Source organism: Macrotis lagotis, chromosome X (genome assembly GCF_037893015.1).
Source record: "Macrotis lagotis isolate mMagLag1 chromosome X, bilby.v1.9.chrom.fasta, whole genome shotgun sequence".
Taxonomy (NCBI): Eukaryota; Metazoa; Chordata; class Mammalia; order Peramelemorphia; family Peramelidae; genus Macrotis; species Macrotis lagotis.
In genome coordinates this window covers 648,063,631-648,084,360 of record NC_133666.1, presented here as the reverse complement: position 1 = coordinate 648,084,360, position 20,730 = coordinate 648,063,631, and the positions used below count along the sequence as shown (strand labels likewise).

General features: G+C 48.6%; 1 protein-coding gene and 1 long non-coding RNA gene across 2 annotated transcripts; one reads left to right on the top strand and one right to left on the bottom strand.

The window, feature by feature from the left end:
* Positions 1-904: 904 nt before the first annotated feature.
* KLF16 (KLF transcription factor 16) lies at positions 905-20,338 on the bottom strand. The gene is made up of 2 exons (XM_074204674.1): positions 19,824-20,338; positions 905-1,425 (listed from the first exon to the last, which is right to left on the bottom strand). The coding sequence occupies exons 1-2, from the start codon at positions 20,335-20,337 to the stop codon at positions 1,118-1,120; spliced, it is 822 nt and encodes a 273-aa protein (XP_074060775.1). The 5' UTR covers position 20,338; the 3' UTR covers positions 905-1,117.
* On the top strand, positions 1,301-17,345 carry LOC141501028 (uncharacterized). Its single transcript, XR_012472113.1, has 4 exons — positions 1,301-1,470; positions 4,422-4,524; positions 15,567-15,644; positions 17,208-17,345. It is a non-coding gene; the product is annotated as an uncharacterized LOC141501028 (long non-coding RNA).
* Positions 20,339-20,730: the final 392 nt, after the last annotated feature.

Sequence of the window (20,730 nt, the reverse complement as noted above, 5' to 3'; positions counted from 1 at the left end):
CTTGGGAAGACACTGTGACTTTATGGCTCTCCAAGCTCTGCTCTGCCCCTTAGGGCTGCATTCCTGGCTAGATTTGTCCCAAGAGGCTCTGGCACTGACAAGACTTCTTGGGGGCAGTGTGGGGCTGGGCCTGGAAGGTTATGTGCTCTAAGCAATGTTACATGCACACACTTACAGACTTCAACCTTCTGGGCTGAACCAGTCCGCACCTCCTGCCCAGACCTTGGGCCTCCATGCTGAGACATCCAAGATACCTTGCCAGCAGAGAGGCACTGTAGGAAGGACAGGGGGAGTAAAGGAATGGCCTTGTGTGTCCACCTCTCATCAAACCTGGATTCCACATTTAATCAATATTAAAAAAAATATTATTAATAATAATCATCATCATCACTATGTACAGAAATAGAAAGCATTATTTTCTGTCTCCAATGTTGCCAGCTGCCTTCAAGCCCCGGGCATGGAGGGGGTGCCCCTCTGCCCCCCCAACCTGGGATGTGTGCTCTGCTTGGGGGCTCACCTTGGGGAGAGTCCATGGAGCCTCCACAGGTTTAAAAAGAATAAAAGACTATCCAGAGGCCCAAGAATTATGACCCTAAACTTCAATCCCAGAGCCCTTTCCCTCTAAAGGGAAGAGAGGAGAAAGTCCTTCTTTTAAAGATGCAGAAAAACCAGCTGACAACTGGGGTTCTAGCTTTGCTGTTCCCCTTCACACAACCACCCATATGCCCTCACCCCCTCAGGGAATCCCCTGGGGCAAAGGTGGCCCAAATGGATGGCAGAGACCCTGGAGGGGGTGGTTGCTAGGAGCAACCCCAGCTACCCCCCCTCCCAGGCAAATGCTGGTGCTATTCTCTGTCCCCAGCCCCCAATGGTCCATTATACCCACCCTCCCACCCGCCCATCAGCATGATGGTTAAAAATATAAAATCATGTGGCCCCAGGGGAAAAGAAAGTCCTTGGTGTCCCAGTCTGTGCCCCTTCTGTCTGGTGAGGCAGCCAGCTTCAGGAGAGGCAGAAGGTCCAGGGGGAGATGGCTCTTCAGGGAGGCCCAAGGTGGGGTGAGGGGAGATGTTGGAAGAACAAGGGGCAGTGGCAGCAGCTTCCTAGGCCCTTCCCCCTAAAGGAAGGCGGCAGGGCTGGGTGCTGGGCTGGGGCTGGGGCTGCCCGCTAGGCTGCAGGGGGCAGAGGCCAGCGAGTCGCTGGGGGAGACACTGCGGGCCCCCTGACGCTTGATCATGCTTGGGTGGAAGGTGGGGTGACGGCGAGCATGCTTGGTCAGGTGGTCACTTCGCATGAAACGCTTGGTGCAGATGGGGCAGGAGAAACGTTTCTCGCCAGTGTGTGTCCGGTAATGCCGAGCCAGCTCATCCGAACGCGCAAACTTCTTAACGCAGCCCAACCACGTGCAGGGAAATGGACGCTCACCTGTGGGGAGAAGACACAGATGGGTCACTGAGACGGGTTGCTCAGGTTAGCTCTTACTTCCCTCACCTCCACATTTCCACACCTTGACCACCAGAGAGAGACCCACAGAATTACCTTGGTCATGCTATACCATTATTAATTAGATACAAGGCCTTGGACAACCATACAAGACAAGTCATTTCCCCTGCCCAGTCCTCTGAAAGAGACAATTTCTAGTCCCTTTGACATTCTAGTTTTTAGGTCATTTCTGAACCTAGGAATCCTTTGAGGGAGAAGGGAGCTGCCTCCATAAGAACCCCTACTTGACATAGCCCTAGAATGGAGTCAGAAACTAGTACCACCCTCACCTGATGGGGGAGTAAATCGACAACAGATATGTCAAATCCTTCTTTAAACTCCCAAGTGCTGCTCCAATCAGATTACAATGTAACTGGGAAATAGTTAACAAAATAAATTAAAATACAACATGGACACAATGTAGTTTGCGGTTTCCAAAGAGAAACTGCAGGGGTTCCTTTCTTTTTGAGTTTGACACCACTGATGTAGAGGGAAGAATACTAAATTAGAGTCCAGAAGGCCTGGGTTCAAATCCTAACTCTTATTATCTGTGCCTCTCTCGGAGCTCATTTTCATCTTCTATAAAATGGGGGCCTGCACAATTAGAAATGAGCTCTAAATTCCCTTTGAATTCTAAAGCCTATGAGGACTGTAAGTTAGTGATCTTCTGGACCTCCCCCAAGGAAGCTGGCTTTTCCCAGCTGCAGTCCCCCCTTCTCTTCTCAAGGGGCCCAAGGGGGAGAACAAGGCTGATGGCAGTGATGGTGTTGGTGGTGGCAGCAGCTGCAGCTCCCAAAGATTAGGAATGAGGATTTCCCAGAAGCCAGATGGCCAAGGTTGCTGAGCCAGAAAGGCCTTCGGAGAGATAGGATGGGCTGGGGAGTGAGGGTTTTCAGGAATAGAGGGGAAAGATCTAGAGTTGGTATCTCATGCTTCAACCCTCCATTTATCTCCTTTTGTACCCCATTTACCCCATGGTGGGTCCTGATTCTAATCATTGGATGGGATATGTCCCCCTATGGCTAAGGAAAGGTCTAAGCCAACAAGGTGCTGAAGAGATAGCTGAGTCCTTAATGCTCATTCCTGCTTTCCTCAGGGCCATTGAGAATGGAGCCAGTGCCCCCAAAAAAGCAAAACACAAGAGCAAACAACCACAGGAGCCCACTCAGACACAATGAATGTACAAGTTATGGTGTCCCCTCCAGCTCCAATGGTGCCCCCCACTAAGAGTCACAAGCTTCCTTGCTCTTCCCAAGAAATTAGAAGGTTGGAAAAGAACCAAAATCACAGGTAGAAGTTACCAAATGTTACTAATTCAACTATCTTTATACCCAAGGCCTAGATTATTCCCTGCCTTCCATGGGGGTGGGAGAGAGAAAGAGGAAGGGAGGTATACAGAAAGGAGAGAAGGGAGAAAGAGAGAAGATCCTAAATCTGGGATTACAAACAAGTGCTCAGATGCTCAAAAAAAAGGGAAATGTGAAATTAGCCACCTAGGTCCCAAGGCTGCATATAAAATTTGAGAAGCTGCTATCTGCACCACTGAAGAGATTCACAAAAACCATCACAAATCACAAGTCCTTCAGAGTATAGAGTTCTGTGGTATTGTGACGTGTTCTCTTATGAGTATTCCTCCAGTGCCTCCTCCTTGAGGAGATGTGATCCTGGGTCTCTGAAGGAGATGCTAGTTGAGGTCCAGGTGTGGATGGGCTCCTCAAGCTGAAAAAACCTCAAGCATTGTCCATCTAGGAAGACCTATCCTTCTGGGCATGGTTTTTCTAACTGGAGTTTAACATTTGGTTTTGGCCACAGTAAGTCACAAAGACTTCATTACAAGAACTTCATTCTAATAATACTGAGTGAAATGCTACAAGAATAATACTGGTTTTCACAGATGAGAAAAATCAGGCTATAGTCACAGAGGTCAGTTATGGTTTCAAATCATGCCACAGACCCTAACTTTCTTGAGAACAAGTATAGCTTATATAGCGCTGTCTTTCCACTCCACAAAGAGGTGTTTGGTGAAGGGAATAGTGAAAACACTGTATTTTTTTTAATTTAACATTCTCAATATTATTCATTTCTGCTGCTAGCATGAGCTCCCAGCAATAGGAGTCATGGGTCCTGTATTCTCCTCTGAGAACTGCATTGTGACCCTGGACAAATCACTTGACCTTTCTCAGACTGAAGTTTTTTCCTCTATGTCTGTAAAATGGGGATTCTACTCCTAAAATGGGTAGGATGGTAAAGGATTTTGTAGATAGCTGCGAATGGCCATCAGAAGAGAAAGTATTTTCTTCTCCCCTTGGAATGTGTGTTCTTCCTTCTCCTGGGGGTCATGAAAATCCTACACATCCTCAAGTGTTTAGTTTAAGAACCACCTTTCTTGAAAAGCTGACAATCCCAGGCCCAGAAGAGGACATCATGTCTTGAGCTAAAATGGTCAGAATTCCAGAATCTTTGACCTGAGCTCTTATCCAAGCCATGCCTAAAACGCAAGGTGTCAACAAGGGGGAATGTCTGTGGTTCTGCTTGCCTTTTCCTTAAATATCACATTGTTGCTTCATACTGAGTTTGTTCTAACTTCACAAATATTCCTAGATCTTGCTCAGATGAACAACTATGTGGTCACTGCTTCTCCATACTGTGATTAGGAAATTGAATTTTGTAATCCAAGTGTGAACACATGACACATTTACCACAATACTTAATATCTAAGTAGATCTGTCCCAGTGTCCTATGCCAGCTAGAGCTTCTTAGCCTGAGGAGCCATGAATTTGTTTTTAATATCTGGATAACTATTTCACTATATTTGATTTCCTTTGCAAATCTTATATATTTGATCTTGCTTATTTAACAAATTGATTCTGAGGAGGGAACAGGCTATACAAAAAGGTTCCTGTGCTCTAAGCTGCTGAGATCTTCTTGGATTCTTCTAGCCAACCAGCCAGAGTACTGTCATCTGCAAATATCCGGACTCTCTCTGCTCCAAATAACTAAGAAAAACATGGAATGGCTCCCAGCACAGCAGAGATTGCTCAGGTATGCCACTGGAGACCTCTTTCCAAACGGACATCCAACTGTTAATAATTCACTCTTTCCATTATTTAACCAGTTTCAAATCCACCTAATTGTTCTAGCCTACTTGTCTCCCATCTTCTCCCTACAAATAGCATGGGATTTTGTCAAATGTTTAGCAAAAATTGAGGTAAACTATCTAGAGCATTCCTCTCATCTACTATGTCTCATAACCCAGCTGTGAAAAGAGGAAATTAGGTTAATCCTGACATGATCTATTCTTTTAAAGAACAAGTTATCAGGGGCAGCTAGGTGGTGCAATGGTTAAGGCACCAGCCCTGGAGTCAGGAGGACCTGAGTTCAAATTTGGCCTCAGACACTTAATAATTACTTAGCTCTGTGCCCTTGGGCAAGTCACTTCACACCATTGCCTTGTAAAACAACAAACCAAAAAAAAGAACTGAGGTTGAATTTGAACTCAGACCTTCCAGATTCTGGGCCCAATTCTACCCAATTCTGCCAAAGTATTGGCTAGCTGTCAAGCAAAACCAATAAACACACTGGCAGAGTTTGAGGAACCTCTGATCTTTTATTAGAGGTAGGTCCTGTTGTTTTTGCTTATGCTGTCCAACACACTGTACTCTCTAAGCTTCTCTGGATTATTGAGGCAGCATTTCTTAGTGTTCAAGTATATTTCACTACTTTGATGTAGTGGTTTGTTTTGCCATCCTCCAATTGGACAAGTATTTTCTTGCTAGTTCTTTGAAACCATGAAAAGTGCCACTAGAAATGCTGTATATAGAAGCTTTTCCCCTATGTCTTTGACCTCTCTCTGAGCTAGAGGTCTAGAATCTGCTAGGCCAAAGGATTTATGTTTGTGTGTATCTACATTTAGTCACACAAATATATTTATAGAATACAGATGCACAGATACAGATACACATACCCTCCATAAGTAACTTTAAAAAGCATTTATTCCAAATCTTCTCTCCAAAATGGTGGACAAATTAACAGCTCCACCAACAGGAAACCAATGTGCCCTATTTCCCACAGTCTCACCAGCATTTATCTGTCAATCTCATGGGTTTGTAAAGCCATAATTTTAATTTATTAGAGATTTAGAGCATTCTTTTTTTTTTTTTGAGGGGGGCATGGTTCTTTCACTTATTCTCCCATATTCACTAATCATTCCTTTGATAACACTGTTGCCAGGAACTGGAGTCAAAATTCTGGATAACTTTTAGACTTTTATTTTCCCATGGGGTGGGAGAGTGGGGGGGGGGGACATTTGTCAGCTCCAACTTTTTGTTAACTTCAATCCAATTCAAATCATCACAAATGGGGTTTTGCTAATCAAATCTGTTAGATATCTCAGGAAGGAACTTCTGGGCCTGGTGACTGCTGCTCCCTCTTTCCCCTTCTTTCGCATGTGATAGAGGAGAATGAGCCCTGACCCTTAAGAGTGAGGGCACTGGGGACTGAATGAGGTCTGACATTTAATGAGCTGAGTGACTGTGGCTAAGTCATTAACCTCCAGTCAATAAGACAAAATTTAACAGGAGAAATGTAAAATTCTGCCCGAGTTCAAATAATGCTATCAGTATATGACAAAGAAAAACATTAATTAAATAACAATTCCAGCTCCGGAGAGATCTTGGTGAGTCAATAGAGTGACAGGGTAATGTTCAAAAGAAAAAACCTTAAATGCTACTAAATTAGGTTTTCCCAGCAAAAGCAATGGGATTTTGGACAAGTCACTTGACTTTCCTGAGCCTTAAGGCAAAGGCAGTGATCAGAAGAAGGGCAGAGAGAATACATTCTGTCCTCTTCAGACCACATCAGAAGCACAGGGAAGCAAACAGCAAGATGAACCTGGAGTCAGAATGATCTAAACCTACAAATGGACACTTCCTAGTTGTTTGTGTGACCATGGGTAAGTCACTTTAATCTCTCTAAATCTGTTTCCTAAATTTAAAGAAGAAGGTGCTGGGAGAGGTTAGGATGTGAGAACTTTATTCCAGAAGAGGATCAGAAGACCCTTAAAGAGGGCAGAACCAGGAGATGTTTGAGACTGATTTAGTGTCAATGGAAGGAAAATCTCTGAAAAAAAATGAGTGTCACTCATCTATAGACTTATCAAGGAGCATTCAGGGGCAATGTTGTTAAATGGATTCTTAGGCCAGGGACAGACTCAGACTAGATGATCTTTAAGGTCCCTTGAGATGTTCTGAGTCATGGAGCCACTCTGACCCCTCCCCCTCAGTTTCTTCACCTGTTATATGGTCATAACAGTCTTTACTTTAATGATAATAATAGCTATCATTTTACATAAATCTTTTTAGGTTTGCAAAGCACTTTACAAATATTCTCTCATTTGATTCTCTCAACATCCCTGTGAAGTAGGTGATAGTTTGAACCTCATTTTATAGAGGGAGAAACTGAGGCAGACAGAGGTTGAATGAGCTGTTCAGGGTCTCTTAGCTGGTGGGGGTCTGAGGCTGAATTTCAGTTCTTTTAACTCCAGCTCAGCTGCTCTATGTATTGAGCCATCTAGTTGCCTCTCCATTACCTGGGTACACACAAACACACATTCATTTTCTTATTCTATCTCTCTCTCTCTCTCTCTCTCTCCCCCACCCCTTCCTTTCTCCTGGAGGCTCCTTCATTTTCCATTTTTAAAAGGATCCTCAAGGAACCTGCCTCTTGGCCTGTTCAGCTCTCTCACCTGAGTGCAGAGAAGGAAGTAGGGTAAAAACTTCAGGCCCAGAACTAGGACAGTGGCCCAACTCCATAAACTCGCCTTTGGCCACAGCTGCTGCTGAGGGCGAGATGGGACTGTGAAGACTGGCAAGGTCCTCCCCTCTCTCCCTCCCCCACATCTGCACAAGCACATGCAGTCACACAGGCAGGGTGAAGAGGGGCCATTGGGGGGGGGGGGGAGCCCAGGCCTAGCCATACTTGCATTTTCACTTTCATTTTGACAAGGTTCCCTACTTCCCTATTCCCAGACCTGATGGGGGGAGCAAAGAAGGAGGGGGTCCTTGGGAGGCTGTCCTGGGGCTGAGTGCTAAACACTTTGCCAAAAGGCACACCCCTGGCTTATTAGCCCCGAGGGGGGCTGTGTAGACCAGGGACCCCTTCCCATCCCTGTTCCTGTTCGAAACCAGCAGCAGCTCTATCTCCAAAGTCCCTCTCCAGCTGGGTCAGGTAGCAAGAGGCAGAAAGTCAAGGGGGGGGGGGGGGGCAGTACTGGGGACAGGATGTGTGAGGGCTTCAAGCTGGGAACAAGGCCCAACTGGGAACAGAGCAGCCTCACGTACGTGAGCAGACAGCAAGGATAATGTCCCGTGGTCGTCCCCCATCGCCCCTCCTCCTACCTCCAGGCTCACGTTCTCCCCCATGCCCTGGGAGTAGGGGCCCAGTAGAGTCTAAACCAACCAGTAGTTCTTGAACCCCTCCAACCCCAGGCCTTTGAGGTTCGGTTCAAAGAGAAAAAAGGCCCTGAAAACAGCCCTCCTCTCCCCTCTAGCTTCCAGTCCCCAGGAGTCAACCCAAGCAGGCCCTCACCCCAGGGCCCCCACCCCACAATGACCCAGGCAATCAACTGTCACTTAAAGAGGAATGGAGGGGCCAGGGCTCCAGGAGAGCTAAGCTAAAGCACAGATAGCCATCACCCCCCCCAGGAAGGGTGTCTGGTGAAGGGCCCCGGATGCCCAGAAAAGGAAAACCACTTTCCCTCAGTTTCCTCATCAAAAAAAAAAAAAAAGGGTGATTGAAGAATGGATTTCGGTCAGGTAATGGGACAGTCCTTTTGAACTGCTGAGTTGTGAGATCACAGACTCAGGAGTCTTAAGGGATTGGGGGGGCTGAGAAAAAGTGGGATCTTAAGATTGCCTTCAAGACTTCTGCCCTCCTGAGAAGACACTAAGATTAAGACCAAGGACTAACAGAAGGAGCAGAGGTAGATTTTCACTCAAAAAATCCCTCTCACTATTAAGAGTACTAAGGTAGAAAGAAAAAAGGTTTCTTCTACAAGTAGTAAGCTCCCTGTCCCCGAGGGATGGCAAACCATAAAAAATGATGGGGGGGGGGGGACGAAGGAAGAATCAAGATCTTCAGGTACAGGGAGCAGCTAGGTGGCACCCGCCCTGGATTGGGGAGTACCTGAGTTCAAATCCGGACTCAGACACTTAATTACCTAGCTGTGTGGCCTTGGGGCAAGCCACTTAACCCCATTGCCTTGCAAAAACATAAAAAGATCTTCAGGTACAGATGAGGTCTCTTTCACCCGTGAGTATGAGATACTAAATCCATATTCCTCTTCTTTAAGTCTCAGTCCCATGATTGAGAACCTCATTTCCTTAGCACTTTCCTCATCTTAGGATAAAGGAAATTTGGTGACCCCCCTTCTACAGAGGGTCAAAAAGGAGGCCCAAGGAGGACTACCCAGCTGCTAAGAGGCAATGCCTAGATTCAAACATGGGACACTTCAAGGTCCCAAGTTTTAAAAAAATGTTTGGCCTCCCCACAACGCTGCCTAATGTGAGTGTATCCAAGGCAACCTGAGGAAAAGACTCAGGATTTGACCAAGGCCTGTCACTCCTATGCTCCAGGATCTTCCATGGCTCCTAACTGCCTAGGAAATCAAATCCAGACTTGTTTTTGCCTAGCCTAAAAGGCCATTCACAATCTAGTACCACCTTCTACTTCCAATCTCCTCTCATCCTCTGATCTCCTTTCACAGGCCAGACATCCTAACCAAAGTGGTTGATTATGGTTAACTGGGCTTCTGGCCTATGAACTTCCCATTATCTTGCTGACACAGCACCTAGGGCCTAGAATACTCTCTTCCCTTACAGAATTTTCATCAGTACTCCAAAGCTCAACTCAAATGTTGCCATCACCTTCAGGGAGTTGGACCTTTCTCTTTTCCAGGAGAAATCTAGGCCTTCCCATCACCCTCTAGTTGGTACTTTCATAATATGCCTTTTATGTAGCAATATGCATTCAAGTTTTATCCTGCTACTGGACTGTAAAAGCTCCATGAGGGCAGGATCTCTAAAGACAATACTAGCAGTTGTCATAGATAAAATGCTTTTTAAAAAATTTACAAAAATAGTTTAAATCTTTTTTCTCTTTGGTCCCTAATCATGATCCCTCAAGGAAGGTGATAATATTTCTAGTTTATAGACAAAGGTCCCAAGGATGTTGAAAGAAGACTTAACCAAGTCACACAGTTAACAAGCATCTGAGGCAGCCTTTAAATTCAGGTATTCTTGATTTCAAGGCCAGGCCCTGTTATTGTCTTATTCAAAGACAGAGGGTGGAGGAATCTTACAGGTCTAGGCTTTTAAATGAGGAAAATACTTCATAAAGTTTAAAAGTGGTACTTAAGTCTCAGTTTCCCCAATTGCACAATGAAGGGGTTGGATTAAATGATCTCTAAGGTCCCTCTCAGCTAGGACATGTAGATTTGGTGATGTGGGGCTTCCTGGGAAACAGGACAAACATATCAGGAGTAGAAAAACAGGCAGAGGGATACCCTGAAGAAGCAGCAAGAGATAGAGGGGGCCCTTAATGGCCACCAGATGAGTCCCAGCTACAAGCCACTCCTCAAGGGTCACATATTAGCAAGAGTCAGACCTGAACATTTCAACCTCAACAGAAGGAAAATCAGAATAGGGTGGGGGGGGAGGATTTTATTCCCCTATTGCTTTTCCCCAGGTGAAATCCATGTGACCAACTTAACCCAGGTCAGGCAGCAGAGAACAGTGAAGAAAGCACTGGACACATAATCATTTCTCTTCTAAGTTTTATAGAATATTTCCTCTTCAACAATTTCTTCTTCACCTCTTGAAAAGTGGATTATAGACTTCTAAACTCTGGGGGAAAGTGACTTGTGGGCCCCCCCACACACACACACACACTCCCACCTTTGCTTTTTAGAAGTAGCTAATAGCCCACTGGAAAATTGGGTCTTGAGTCAAACACACTCCCTAATTGTGTGATCCCAGGGTCATTTAACTTCTGCCTGCCTCAGTTTTCTCAACTGTAAAAATCATGATAATTTGCACTGGAACTTAGGGCAATGCCTACTCATTCCTTTTCCCTTGCAGGAAGGTGAGGGGTGGGGTGGAGGGGGCCAGAGACCTTATTCAACAGAGGGGAAAAATGGCCCTCTAGAACACAAGGTCTTCTACTTCCTAAATACTTCCCCTTTCTCACCCCTAGATCTTGCCTGGATTCTGAGAATTAGAAAGGCCTCCAGAAATGAAGCCATGGATTACCCTAATATAATTAAAACCAGCCCCTCCCTCGACCCCCATCACCACCGCCACCACCGCCCCAGGTCTTATCTAGGCAGCTCAGGATAAAGAAAAACAGAGGTCTTATCTCCTCCTTGTAGAGGATGCCAAGACACTCCCAAGTCCAAAGACACATGCCAATCACCAATCACCACCTACCCCTTCAAGAAACTAATGAACAAACCCAGAAAACAGACAGAGACCTTTTCCATTCATTCAATCTGCATCTACACAGAGTTGAGCAGAAACAAAGTATATGCATACTCAAAATAAGCAGTGGGAGCACGGTTAGTCCCATTTCACATATATGGAAACTGAGGCTCAGAAGTTAAATGATGGCCTCACTAGTCAATAGAAGTGGGTCAGGCATCTGCTAGTACCCTAAGATAGCACAGCTCATTGCACCTCACTTTCTACATTTGAAACCTGAGTTTTTAGGGGAGAAGAAAGCATTTACATTTGCCTAGATGGGCTGAAGATGACCAGCTAGTTGTTCTCTAGCAGTGCCCATACCCACCCCAGACACCCACTCTGATTAGGGCCTCAGCACCAACTCAGCCTGGAACTTCCCCAAGACTCCCAGACCCCACCTCAGAGAATCAATATCAGTACCTGGCCTGGTCTGGCCTGAACCTCTGCCCTGAGGCCCAAGGTACTTCAGAAGCCAGGGGAATCTGGGGCCAATGAGGTGAGCCACCAGGTTCCCAACCCCCATGACTTAGGTCCAACTTCTCTCTCCAGGGAGAGCAGTGCAGAACCCTGGCCTGGAGGAAGAGTCAGCTGTCACAAATATGGGATTAGGCAGAAGTTTGAGTCTAGCCTCACTTCTCCAAATCTTAAGATGATAAAAAATAAGAACAATAATAAAAGCAACACAGGGCAGCTAGGTGACACAATGGATAGAGCACCAGCCCTGGAGTCAGGAGGACCTGAGTTCAAATCCGACCTCAGACACTCAGACAGCCATGTGGCCTTGGGCAAGCTACTTAACCCCATTGCCTTGCAAAATAAACAAATAAATAAATAAATAAAAGCAACTCTGCATATGTAGTCCTTTAGGTTGTACAAAGCACTTTACACAGAATATCTCACTTGATCCTCATTTCAACCCCAACAAGTAGGCACTACGATAGGATCATAAGCTCCAGGACACTGAGACTTCTATGAGACCTCGGCCAGTCTCTCTCATCATCCTTGGAGGCCATTTCAGAATGTTAGTTCTGGCAGAGCCCTCAGAGATCACCAACTCTGGTGCTGCTCCATGACATTTCCCAGATGGAAAAGAGAGGTTGAGCAGTTGTCCAAGGTCAAGTTGTATGAGGAGCAGAACTAAGAGTCCACTCCTGAGTTTTAGCCCCTAAACTTGGAGCATCAGAGGTCAGAAAGTAGCAAGACCCCCAGGAGAACTAGAGTCCAGGGGATTCGGGACCTGTAGTCATGAAGCCTAGAAAGCCTGTCTCTGGTACTCATTAATTGTATGAACTTGGGCAAGTCACTTAAGTTCTCAATTTCATTTTACAAATGGGGAAACCAAGGCCCAGAAAATGGGATACTTCCCCAAGGTCACAGAGGTCTTTCTGATGCCATTTCTTGAGTTCTTTCCACTACCTACCTGGAAAGGCTATTTGTTGTGAAGTTCAAATGAGATAATATTTGCAAACCTTAAGGTACTATCTAGCTGCTAGCTTCTTCCTCCTTCTCTTCTTCCTCTTTTCTACAGGGAATCATAGTTTCATAGATTTAAGATTGGAAAAAATCTTGGAGGTCCATCTGTTCTAACTCTCTCCTGATTTTTCAGAAGATGAAATGGACCCAGAGAAGACAAGTAATTGTCCAAGGTCACACTGGTTGCACGAGGCAGAGGATTTGACCCTAGATTTCTTGCTGCCTTTTTAGAAATAGTGAAGGGTAATGGATGAGGGAACAGTTCAGCCTGGTCTCAGGGATGTTAGAGGGATGGGATTGGGTGGTTATGGTACAGTATATAAGTTAATATCCCCATGGAGTGGGGGGAAAAAAGATCAACTGCAAGTCAGGAAACCTGTTTCTGGCCACAGTCACCTGATCATTCTGAGCCTCAGTTTCTTCAGCTCTGAAATAGGGCAACAAACTTACACAACCTTCTTTGCAGGAGTGTCCTAAGGCAGGTTGCTCGGTAAAATCTAACTGAAAAGCTGCTATCAAATGTGAGTTATGGTCTGTCAAGGGAGGAAGTTCAGCTGAGTGAACCTAAGAATCCCTCCCAGTTGACAATGGGTGTTCTCTAGAATAAACCTGCTCCTTCATCATGTGCCACAACATGTAGTCCTTTCTCTCTCTCTCTCTCTCTCTCTCTCTCTCTCTCTCTCTCTCTCCCTCTCCCTCTCCCTCTCCCTCTCCCATCACTCTCCCTAGAGCTCCCCCCCTCTCAGGTATCCAGACAGGCCTGCAAATCTAGATACAAACAAATCAGGGGGTCTAGAGCTTCTCCCACTTTCTGACGGCAATTAACCCAATTACTCCTTCCTCAGGGGCCTTAGAAGAAACCACCTGGTGGGGAGAGGGGAGAAGAAGGAGAAGGAAAAGAAAAAGGGGAAAAGTTTCCTTCTAAATTATACAATTTCCTCCTGGGTCTTAAAGCCAGTCTCACCTTCAGACAGGCAGTACTTACTTGGTGGGTTATTGGCCCTTGGTCAATATGTAACTAGGAGCCAGTTCCCCCTGAAAGGTCTCTGAGCTGGAGGGAGAAGGGATACCTTTCAGGAGGTCCAGGTACCTTGCAATCCTGTGAGGTAGGGAAGGAAAGGGCTTATCACTGACCCCATTTTACAGATAAGGAAACTGATGAAGAGAAATGACCTATCCAATCACACAAGCTGCCAACTGACAGAGCTAGGAATAGATCTGTCAAAAGAAATAGCCCCTGTGCAGAATGGTAGTTGGAGACACAGATCTAGGATCTACTCCAGGATTGGTTATCAATCCCCATAGTTGAATCCCCTTCCCTTCTTAGGGTCTGCTTCCTCCCTTGTGGGGGGCTAGAGGTAGTGGGTTAAATGGTCTAAGGTCCCTTGTAGGATTCTACCTGTATATCCTCAAACAGTGGGCAAGTGACATTTAGGCCATTTGGTTTTCCCTGTAAAACAGTGAGGTTGAACCAGATGATCTTGTGGACTTCCCCAAGGTCACCTCGATGGCCAAGCCAGGACTGAAACTCTGGTCTCCTGACTCAGAGGCCAGGAAATCATCTTGATATCCTCTGAGGGGCACTGAAAGTTTCTTAGCCATTCACCTCCCTTTAGGTGGGTCCCTTCTACACAGTTTGAAAGAAATCTCTCTCTCTCTCTCTCTCTCTCTCTCTCACACACACACACACACACACACACACACACACACACATCTTCCTAGATCCACAATGCTTGAAGTTTTTTCAGCTTGAGGAGTCCATCCACACTGGGACCTCAGCTAGCATCTCCTTCAGGGACCCAGGATCACAGCTCCTCAAGGAGGAGGCACTGGGGGGCAATTAGGTGGTGCAGTGTATGATAGAGCACCGGCCCTGGAGTCAGGAGTACCTGAGTTCAAATCCAGCCTCAGACACTTAATAATTTACCTAGCTGTGTGGCCTTGAGCAAGCCACTTAACCCCATTTGCTTTGCAAAATCCTAACAAAAAAAAAAAAAAAAAAAAGAGGAGGCACTGGAGGAATACTCATGAGAGAACTGTAAGTCACAATACTACAGAATTCCATACTCTGAAGGACCTTGATTTGTGATGGTTTTTCCTGAGTCTCTTCAGTAGTACAGATATCAGCTTCTCAAATTTTCTGTGTAGCCATGGATAACAGGGACCTAGGTGGCTAATTCCACATTTCCCTTTTATTGAGCATCTGAGCACTTGTTTGTAATCCCAGATTTAGGAGCTTCTCTTTCTCTTCTGTGTGTGTGTGTGTGTGTGTGTGTCTCTCTCTCTCTCTCTCTCTCTCTCTCTCTCTCTCTCTCGCTCTTTTCTCTCTCTGTATGTCCCTCTCTCCTCTCCTCTTTTCTCTCTCTCTCTCCTTCCAAGAAGAGGGTTAAAAAAAAACAACCTACACTCAGAGATGATGAGCAAGTGAGCAGACTATAATGGAAAGCAATGTGGATTAGGAATCTGGGCTCAAATCCCAGTTCTGCCACTAGGGGACCTTGGGCAAGTCATTTCACCCCTTTAGGATTCAGTCTGTTCACCTATAAGATGGGGGATGGACTTGGGCAGGGAAGGGCTTAACCTTCTTTTGTATCAGGATCATCCTGAAAAGGTTGATGAAGCCTAGGAACACCTTCTACAGTGATATCTTTCAATACATTTTTAAAAACTTTTTTTTATTTATTTAAGGCAGTGGGGTTAAGTGACTTGGCCAAGGTCACACAGCAAGCTAATTATAAGTGTCTGAGGCTGGATTTGAACTCAGGTTCTCCTGACTCTAGGACCAATGCTCTATTCACTGTGCCACCTAGCTGCCCCTTTCAATGCATTTTTAGAAATCATGTTGGATCGCAAAGGAATCCAATTATACTAAAATATTGTTATCAATTTTGAAGTTCACAGTTTCCTCTGGCCTAGATAGTTTTTAAAGTTCCTCTCAGCCTTAAAGTCCTGTGAATCTGAAGGTCAGATGCCAGCTAGGAGCTCATTCCCATCTTCCCAAGAGCCCATATCCTCCATCCCTGAAGCTGAGACCCTAGGGATGCCAATCTCACCCGATGCCAAAAAAAAGACACCCTCTATTTTTGATCTACATAGGGCATATCAACTGTACCTCTGGACAATTGGGAAAAGACTATTTCACTGCTAAGGGACTCTGGGCTGAAAGCAGAGGAGGTGAGGATTGGAAACTCTTTGTTGTCTAGCGGTTTTTCAGTTATGTCTGAGTCTCTGTGACCCCTTTGAGGTTTTCTTAACAAAGATATTGGAATGGTTTGCCTTTTTCTTCTCCATATGAGAAAACAGAGCTAAGTGACTTATCCAAGGTCACATAGTTTAGTAAGTGTCTGAGGCTGGATTTGAACTCAGGAAGATGAACCTTCTTGATTCTAGGCCCAATGCTCTATCCTCTATAAGGACACCTAGCTGCCCAAAGGTATGTAGAAAACAAGCTTCACCAAAGTCTCAATTTCAACTCAGAGGATCTTGGAATTTAGAGCTGAAAGGTCTCTTAGAGACCTTCCACCAAGGCCTGGATAGTCCAACCTTTCTCACTTATAAATAGAAAACTGAGACTTTAAAGGGAAAAGACTTGTCCCAGGTCACAAAAGGTCATCCTCTTTTCACCACAACATAACACCACAAAAGAACTTTCTCTTTTTCTCTTTCATCCCACCTTTTCTCTCAGTAGGTCTAACATCCAAAGCACCCTCAGACTCCATCTTGTCCAACTTCCCATCGTTTTACAGATGAAGGCATTGAGGCTCAGAGAAGTTGATGAACTTGCTTGAGATCTCATAGCTAGTCAGTGTCAGGCAGAAGGGGAAACCCAGATAATTCAGTTTCCAATAATCCAGAACACTTACATAACACCAGACTACGGATCTCCTTAAGTAAGAAGGTCCATTCTGGGTCTCTGTGGATAGAGGCAGAAGCAGGAATAGGGAGCTGAGAATGACTCCAATGTGTTTCCATTTGCTGCCATAAGCAGTTCTAGTCCTCCACAACTTACAGGGAGAAGCAGGGAAAGACCCTTATGCAGTCCCTAAGAACACTGTTCTAGAAAGGAGAGGGAGAATCAGGCAAGAGCAGTCCTACCTTCCTATTGCAGCCCAATTTGACCCTTCCAACTCAACATGTATATGTTGGGGGGGGGGGGGGTTGACCTTACTTCTCTCAAGTCCCATATGGCACCATTTAACACCAGAGTATAGTAGGAAGGGCACAGACTTTCCAGTATGACTTCTGCCTGACCTCTGCTTCTACTATAAGGGTACCTAGGAGGTAAGAGTGAATAACATCCTGGAACCCAGAATTTCAGAAACCCAAATTCAAATCCTGTCTGAGAGGCTTACTAGCTGTATGACCCTGTGCAAGTCCCTTAAAACCTCAGCAGCTTGGTTTTTTCATCTGTAAATTGAGGGAGCAGGAATCACTGACCTTAAAGGCCCTTTCCATCATTAAATCCATGTTCCTATGAGTCCTGATTGTCCCCTCTATGAGATGGATATAAGACCCCTGCCCCCCCAAGAGTTTCATAGTTTTGTACACTAAGAGATGGACTAGACCTCAAAGATGCTCAATCCATTCATTTTATAAATGAAGAAACCTCTCTGGTTCGTGTTACAATTATGGCCACACAGGTAGAACTCTGCCTACTATACATGTATGATTTAAGCATCTTTCATCTATGTATTATTTGAGATAATCTCACTATTCAATGTTCTACTTCCCCTGCAGGACTGCAAGCAGAGCAATGGGGCAGAAAAGTCTGTGGGACCTGGGAATCAGGAAGATGGAGGTTAGGGTGCTATAGGCTCTCAGGAACTCGGCTTGGACTAGATGGTTCTAAAGGGCCTCCCTTCCAACTTTCAAGGATGTGAGTGCCCTCTGTCAAAAAATTCACATATCTAACCTTCTCCCCACCAAAAGTGTGTGTGTGTGGGGTGTTCCACCAGCCCATTTTTTTTTTACAGTACCTAAATGTTCTTAGGAGAGACTGAGTTCAATCCGGTATCTTCATTGTCAAAACAGACCAAAAAAAGAAAAGGACTTGCTCAAACTTGATCACTAATCTTAGGATGTTAGACAAGTCCTTTCCCTTCTAAGAGTCTCAGTTCTAGAGTCCTATCCAAACTCTTCCAACATTCAGCATTTTCTATTCTACTCCTAAGTACCCTACTCCGTATGAATCAACACGGGATATAAGCACCTAATACATGCCCACACTTTGGGGATCATCCTAAACCAAACCCCTGCAATGGAGTTTCCATTCCATTTCTCCAGATCATTGAGAAAGAGACAAAATTGAACTAAGAGGCAGTAGTACCCTGCCCTCATGAAACTTTTAACTATTGCAGGGGGAAATCTGCCAAGGGTTGGAAGAAGAACTGGTAAAAGGTAAAGGGCTAGGGCTGCCTAGGGGGATGCTATCCTTGCTCCTATTCATTAGTGTGCTCAGTAACACCTTGCTACCTTTAAAGATTGTAGAATAGTTCTGAAGATGGGGAATGAGTGCTAAAGATCCCAAAATAAAATTCAAAACTTCAAGGGAAAAGGTGGAAAGAAAAAAAAATTTCCCTAAGGTTAGTTTTGGGATCCAAGGGCTTGGATTCCAATCCTGATCTGATCCCTCAGCCTTACAAGCCAGTGTGAGCTTGATAAGCTCAGGCCTCAGTTCTCCAACTATAAAATAAGAGGGTGGGACTGAAGACAAGGTCTAGCTCTTGACATGAGCTCTATGGATACTTTCTTAGTAAGGGGCAGATCTAAAATAGTGCAATTGGCTCACAGGAAAAGGGCACCCAGCTTCAGCCCTTCCAGTGATACTGTGTGACCCTGGGCAAGTCACCAGCTCTCTGGGCCTAGAATTCCTTCAATTTCTACTATCTTCAAAGCGTTGTAAGAGATAATGGGCAAGATACAGAAATAGAAGCAAGGTCCTTGGCCAAGGGAGTTTAGGGGGAGGATAATGTCACACGAGTAAATGCAACACAAGTCTACATCAACACACTTGTAAGACGTAGGAAGATTAGCAGAGATGGAATGGATTTGGGGGTCAAAAGGCCTGAGGTGAAGTTCCTCCCTCTCTCTGGAGGGGTGTGAATCCTCACCTGGAAAAATGAAGGGCTCCCCAGATGGATCTCAAAGGTCTCTCACAGGGCTGACATTCTCTGTTCTCAGATTCTCCACTAGCAGTCTTCACCCCCCCCATTCCCCCAGCCCCTAAGTCAAACATTCCCCACCTGGTGTCCCCCGGGCTGCTCAGCCCCACCCAAACAAGATCACATTTTGAAAAGGCACAATCCGAGAAGGCTTAGAATGCAAGATGGGGTTTGGGTTAACTGCCCCCCCCAACTTCAGGCAGCAGTTTCAGATCCTCCCCCAGCCCCCGTGGCCCCACCCCTCCATTCCCGCTCCCCCACCACCCAGAAGGACCCAGTGAGCAGGGGAGGAAAAAGGAGGGAGGGGCCGCGGGCAGAGCGGATCAGCTGGGAGGACGGGCGCCCCACGCCCCCTCCGCCCCCGGTGCAGACTCCCGGGGCCCGCGGCCTCGCAGCCTCCCCTTCCCCACTCCAGTGCTGCCCGCCCGCCCGCCTGCCAGCCCGCCCGCACGCCGCCCCCCCCCCCGGCCCCCGCGCAGGGCGCTGTGCCAACCTCGCGCTCCCAGCCGGCTCCCTGGGCGCCGCCCACCCGAGTCCCCTCCCCTCCCCTCGCCTCGCCTCGGCGGGCAGCGGCGGGGGCGGGGGTCGCGCCAATCGCACCCACTTAGCAAACTTGTCGGTGTGCCCCCCGCCGACGCGCTCATCCGCGTTCGGAAGAGCACAGGGCCCCCCGGCCAAACCCCGCGTCTCGGGAAGCGCTACACGGCGGGGGTGGGGGGGGACCGCGTGGGGGCGGGGTCCCCACCCACGCCCACACAAAGCCGGGGCCACGCGAGCCCGCGGGGGCCACCCGGCGCCCCCAGAGCGGGGCTCCCCGCCCCCAGAAGCCCGAGCTGAGCCCGCCCCCGCGGGGAGGGGGGTTGGGAGGGTAGGAGCCGCGTGGAAAATCACCGATCCCGCCTCTCGACCTTTCTCCCTCCCCCCCCCCCCGACCGCCCCCACCCCGGCCCCCAGCTGGCGGGGAACAAAGGCGGGGGACCCCCGAGGGAGCCGGGAAGGGGGTGAAGAGGGGCAGTCGGGGGGGGGCGGGCGGCCAGAAGGGGGGGGGCCGGGGCGTGAAGGCGAGGGGGCTGCCAGCGGCGGGTGCGCGGAGAGGGGGTGGCGCCGGGCGGAACCGACGGCAGGAAGGGGCCGGGGCCGGGCCGGGCCGGGGCCGGGGCCGGGCTGGGCCGGGCCGGGGGGCGGCTCTCACCTGTGTGCGTCCGCATGTGCGCCTTGAGGTGGGAGGACTTCCCGTAAACTTTGCAGCAGCCCTCGAAGCGGCACGGGTGGCGCTTGCCGGGCGGCGAGGGGCTGTGGCAGCGGCGCGCGGCGGCGTGGGCGGCGGCCGCGGGCGCGGGCGGCCCGGCCGGGGGGGCGCCGTCGGGGTCGCCGCCGCAGGAGCAGGAGGAGGACGAGGAGGAGGTGCTGCTGCCGCTCTCCGAGTGCGCCGAGGCGGGGCGCGGCCCGCGCAGGTCCGTCAGGATGTTGGCCACCGCCAGCAAGTTGGGGGGCTCGGCCGGGCCGGGGCCCGGGGCCGCCCGCAGCGCCTCGCGCACCTCCAGGTCCTCCCGGCTGCAGGCGCCGCGGGCCGGCGGGTCGGGCGCCGGCGGGGCCGGGGGCGGCGGCTCGGGCCGGGGCAGGGCCGCCGGGTGCACCACGGCCCCCGTGGAGATGGACACCAGGCACTCGGCGGCGAAGTAGTCCACGCAGGCCACGGCCGACATGCCGGCGCTGGGGCGGGGGCGAGGGGAGGGGAGAGGAGAGAGCCGAGCCGCCGCCGCTGCTGCCCACGCCGGGCCTGGCCTGGCCCCGGCCCCGCCGCCGCCGCCGGCCGGTCCCTGCTGCTCGCCCTCCGGCTCCGCGCTCCGCTCGCTCCGCTCGCCCCGGCTCCGCCCGCCCCGCGCGCTCACTCACTGACGCGCCCCTGACGCACCGGAGCCCGCGGGGGCGGGGAGGGGACCCCGCCCAGAGGGAGGGGGCCGGGCCACCGCGTGCGCCCCCTCCGCCGGGGGGAGGGGAGGGGAGGGGCGGCCCCGCCCCCCCGCGGCGGCGGCACAATGGCCCCCGGGGGAAGGGGGCGGCGAGGGGGAGACGCCCCCGACCCGGGGTCGCCGCCG

Bases quoted from the DNA above. Each gene is read 5' to 3' on its own strand.
- KLF16 (XM_074204674.1), bottom strand. From the start codon at position 20,337: ATGTCGGCCGTGGCCTGCGTGGACTACTTCGCCGCCGAGTGCCTGGTG. The intron at 1,426-19,823 runs GTGAGAGCCGCC...TTCTCCCCACAG, and splicing joins GCACATGCGGACGCACACAG to GTGAGCGTCCATTTCCCTGC.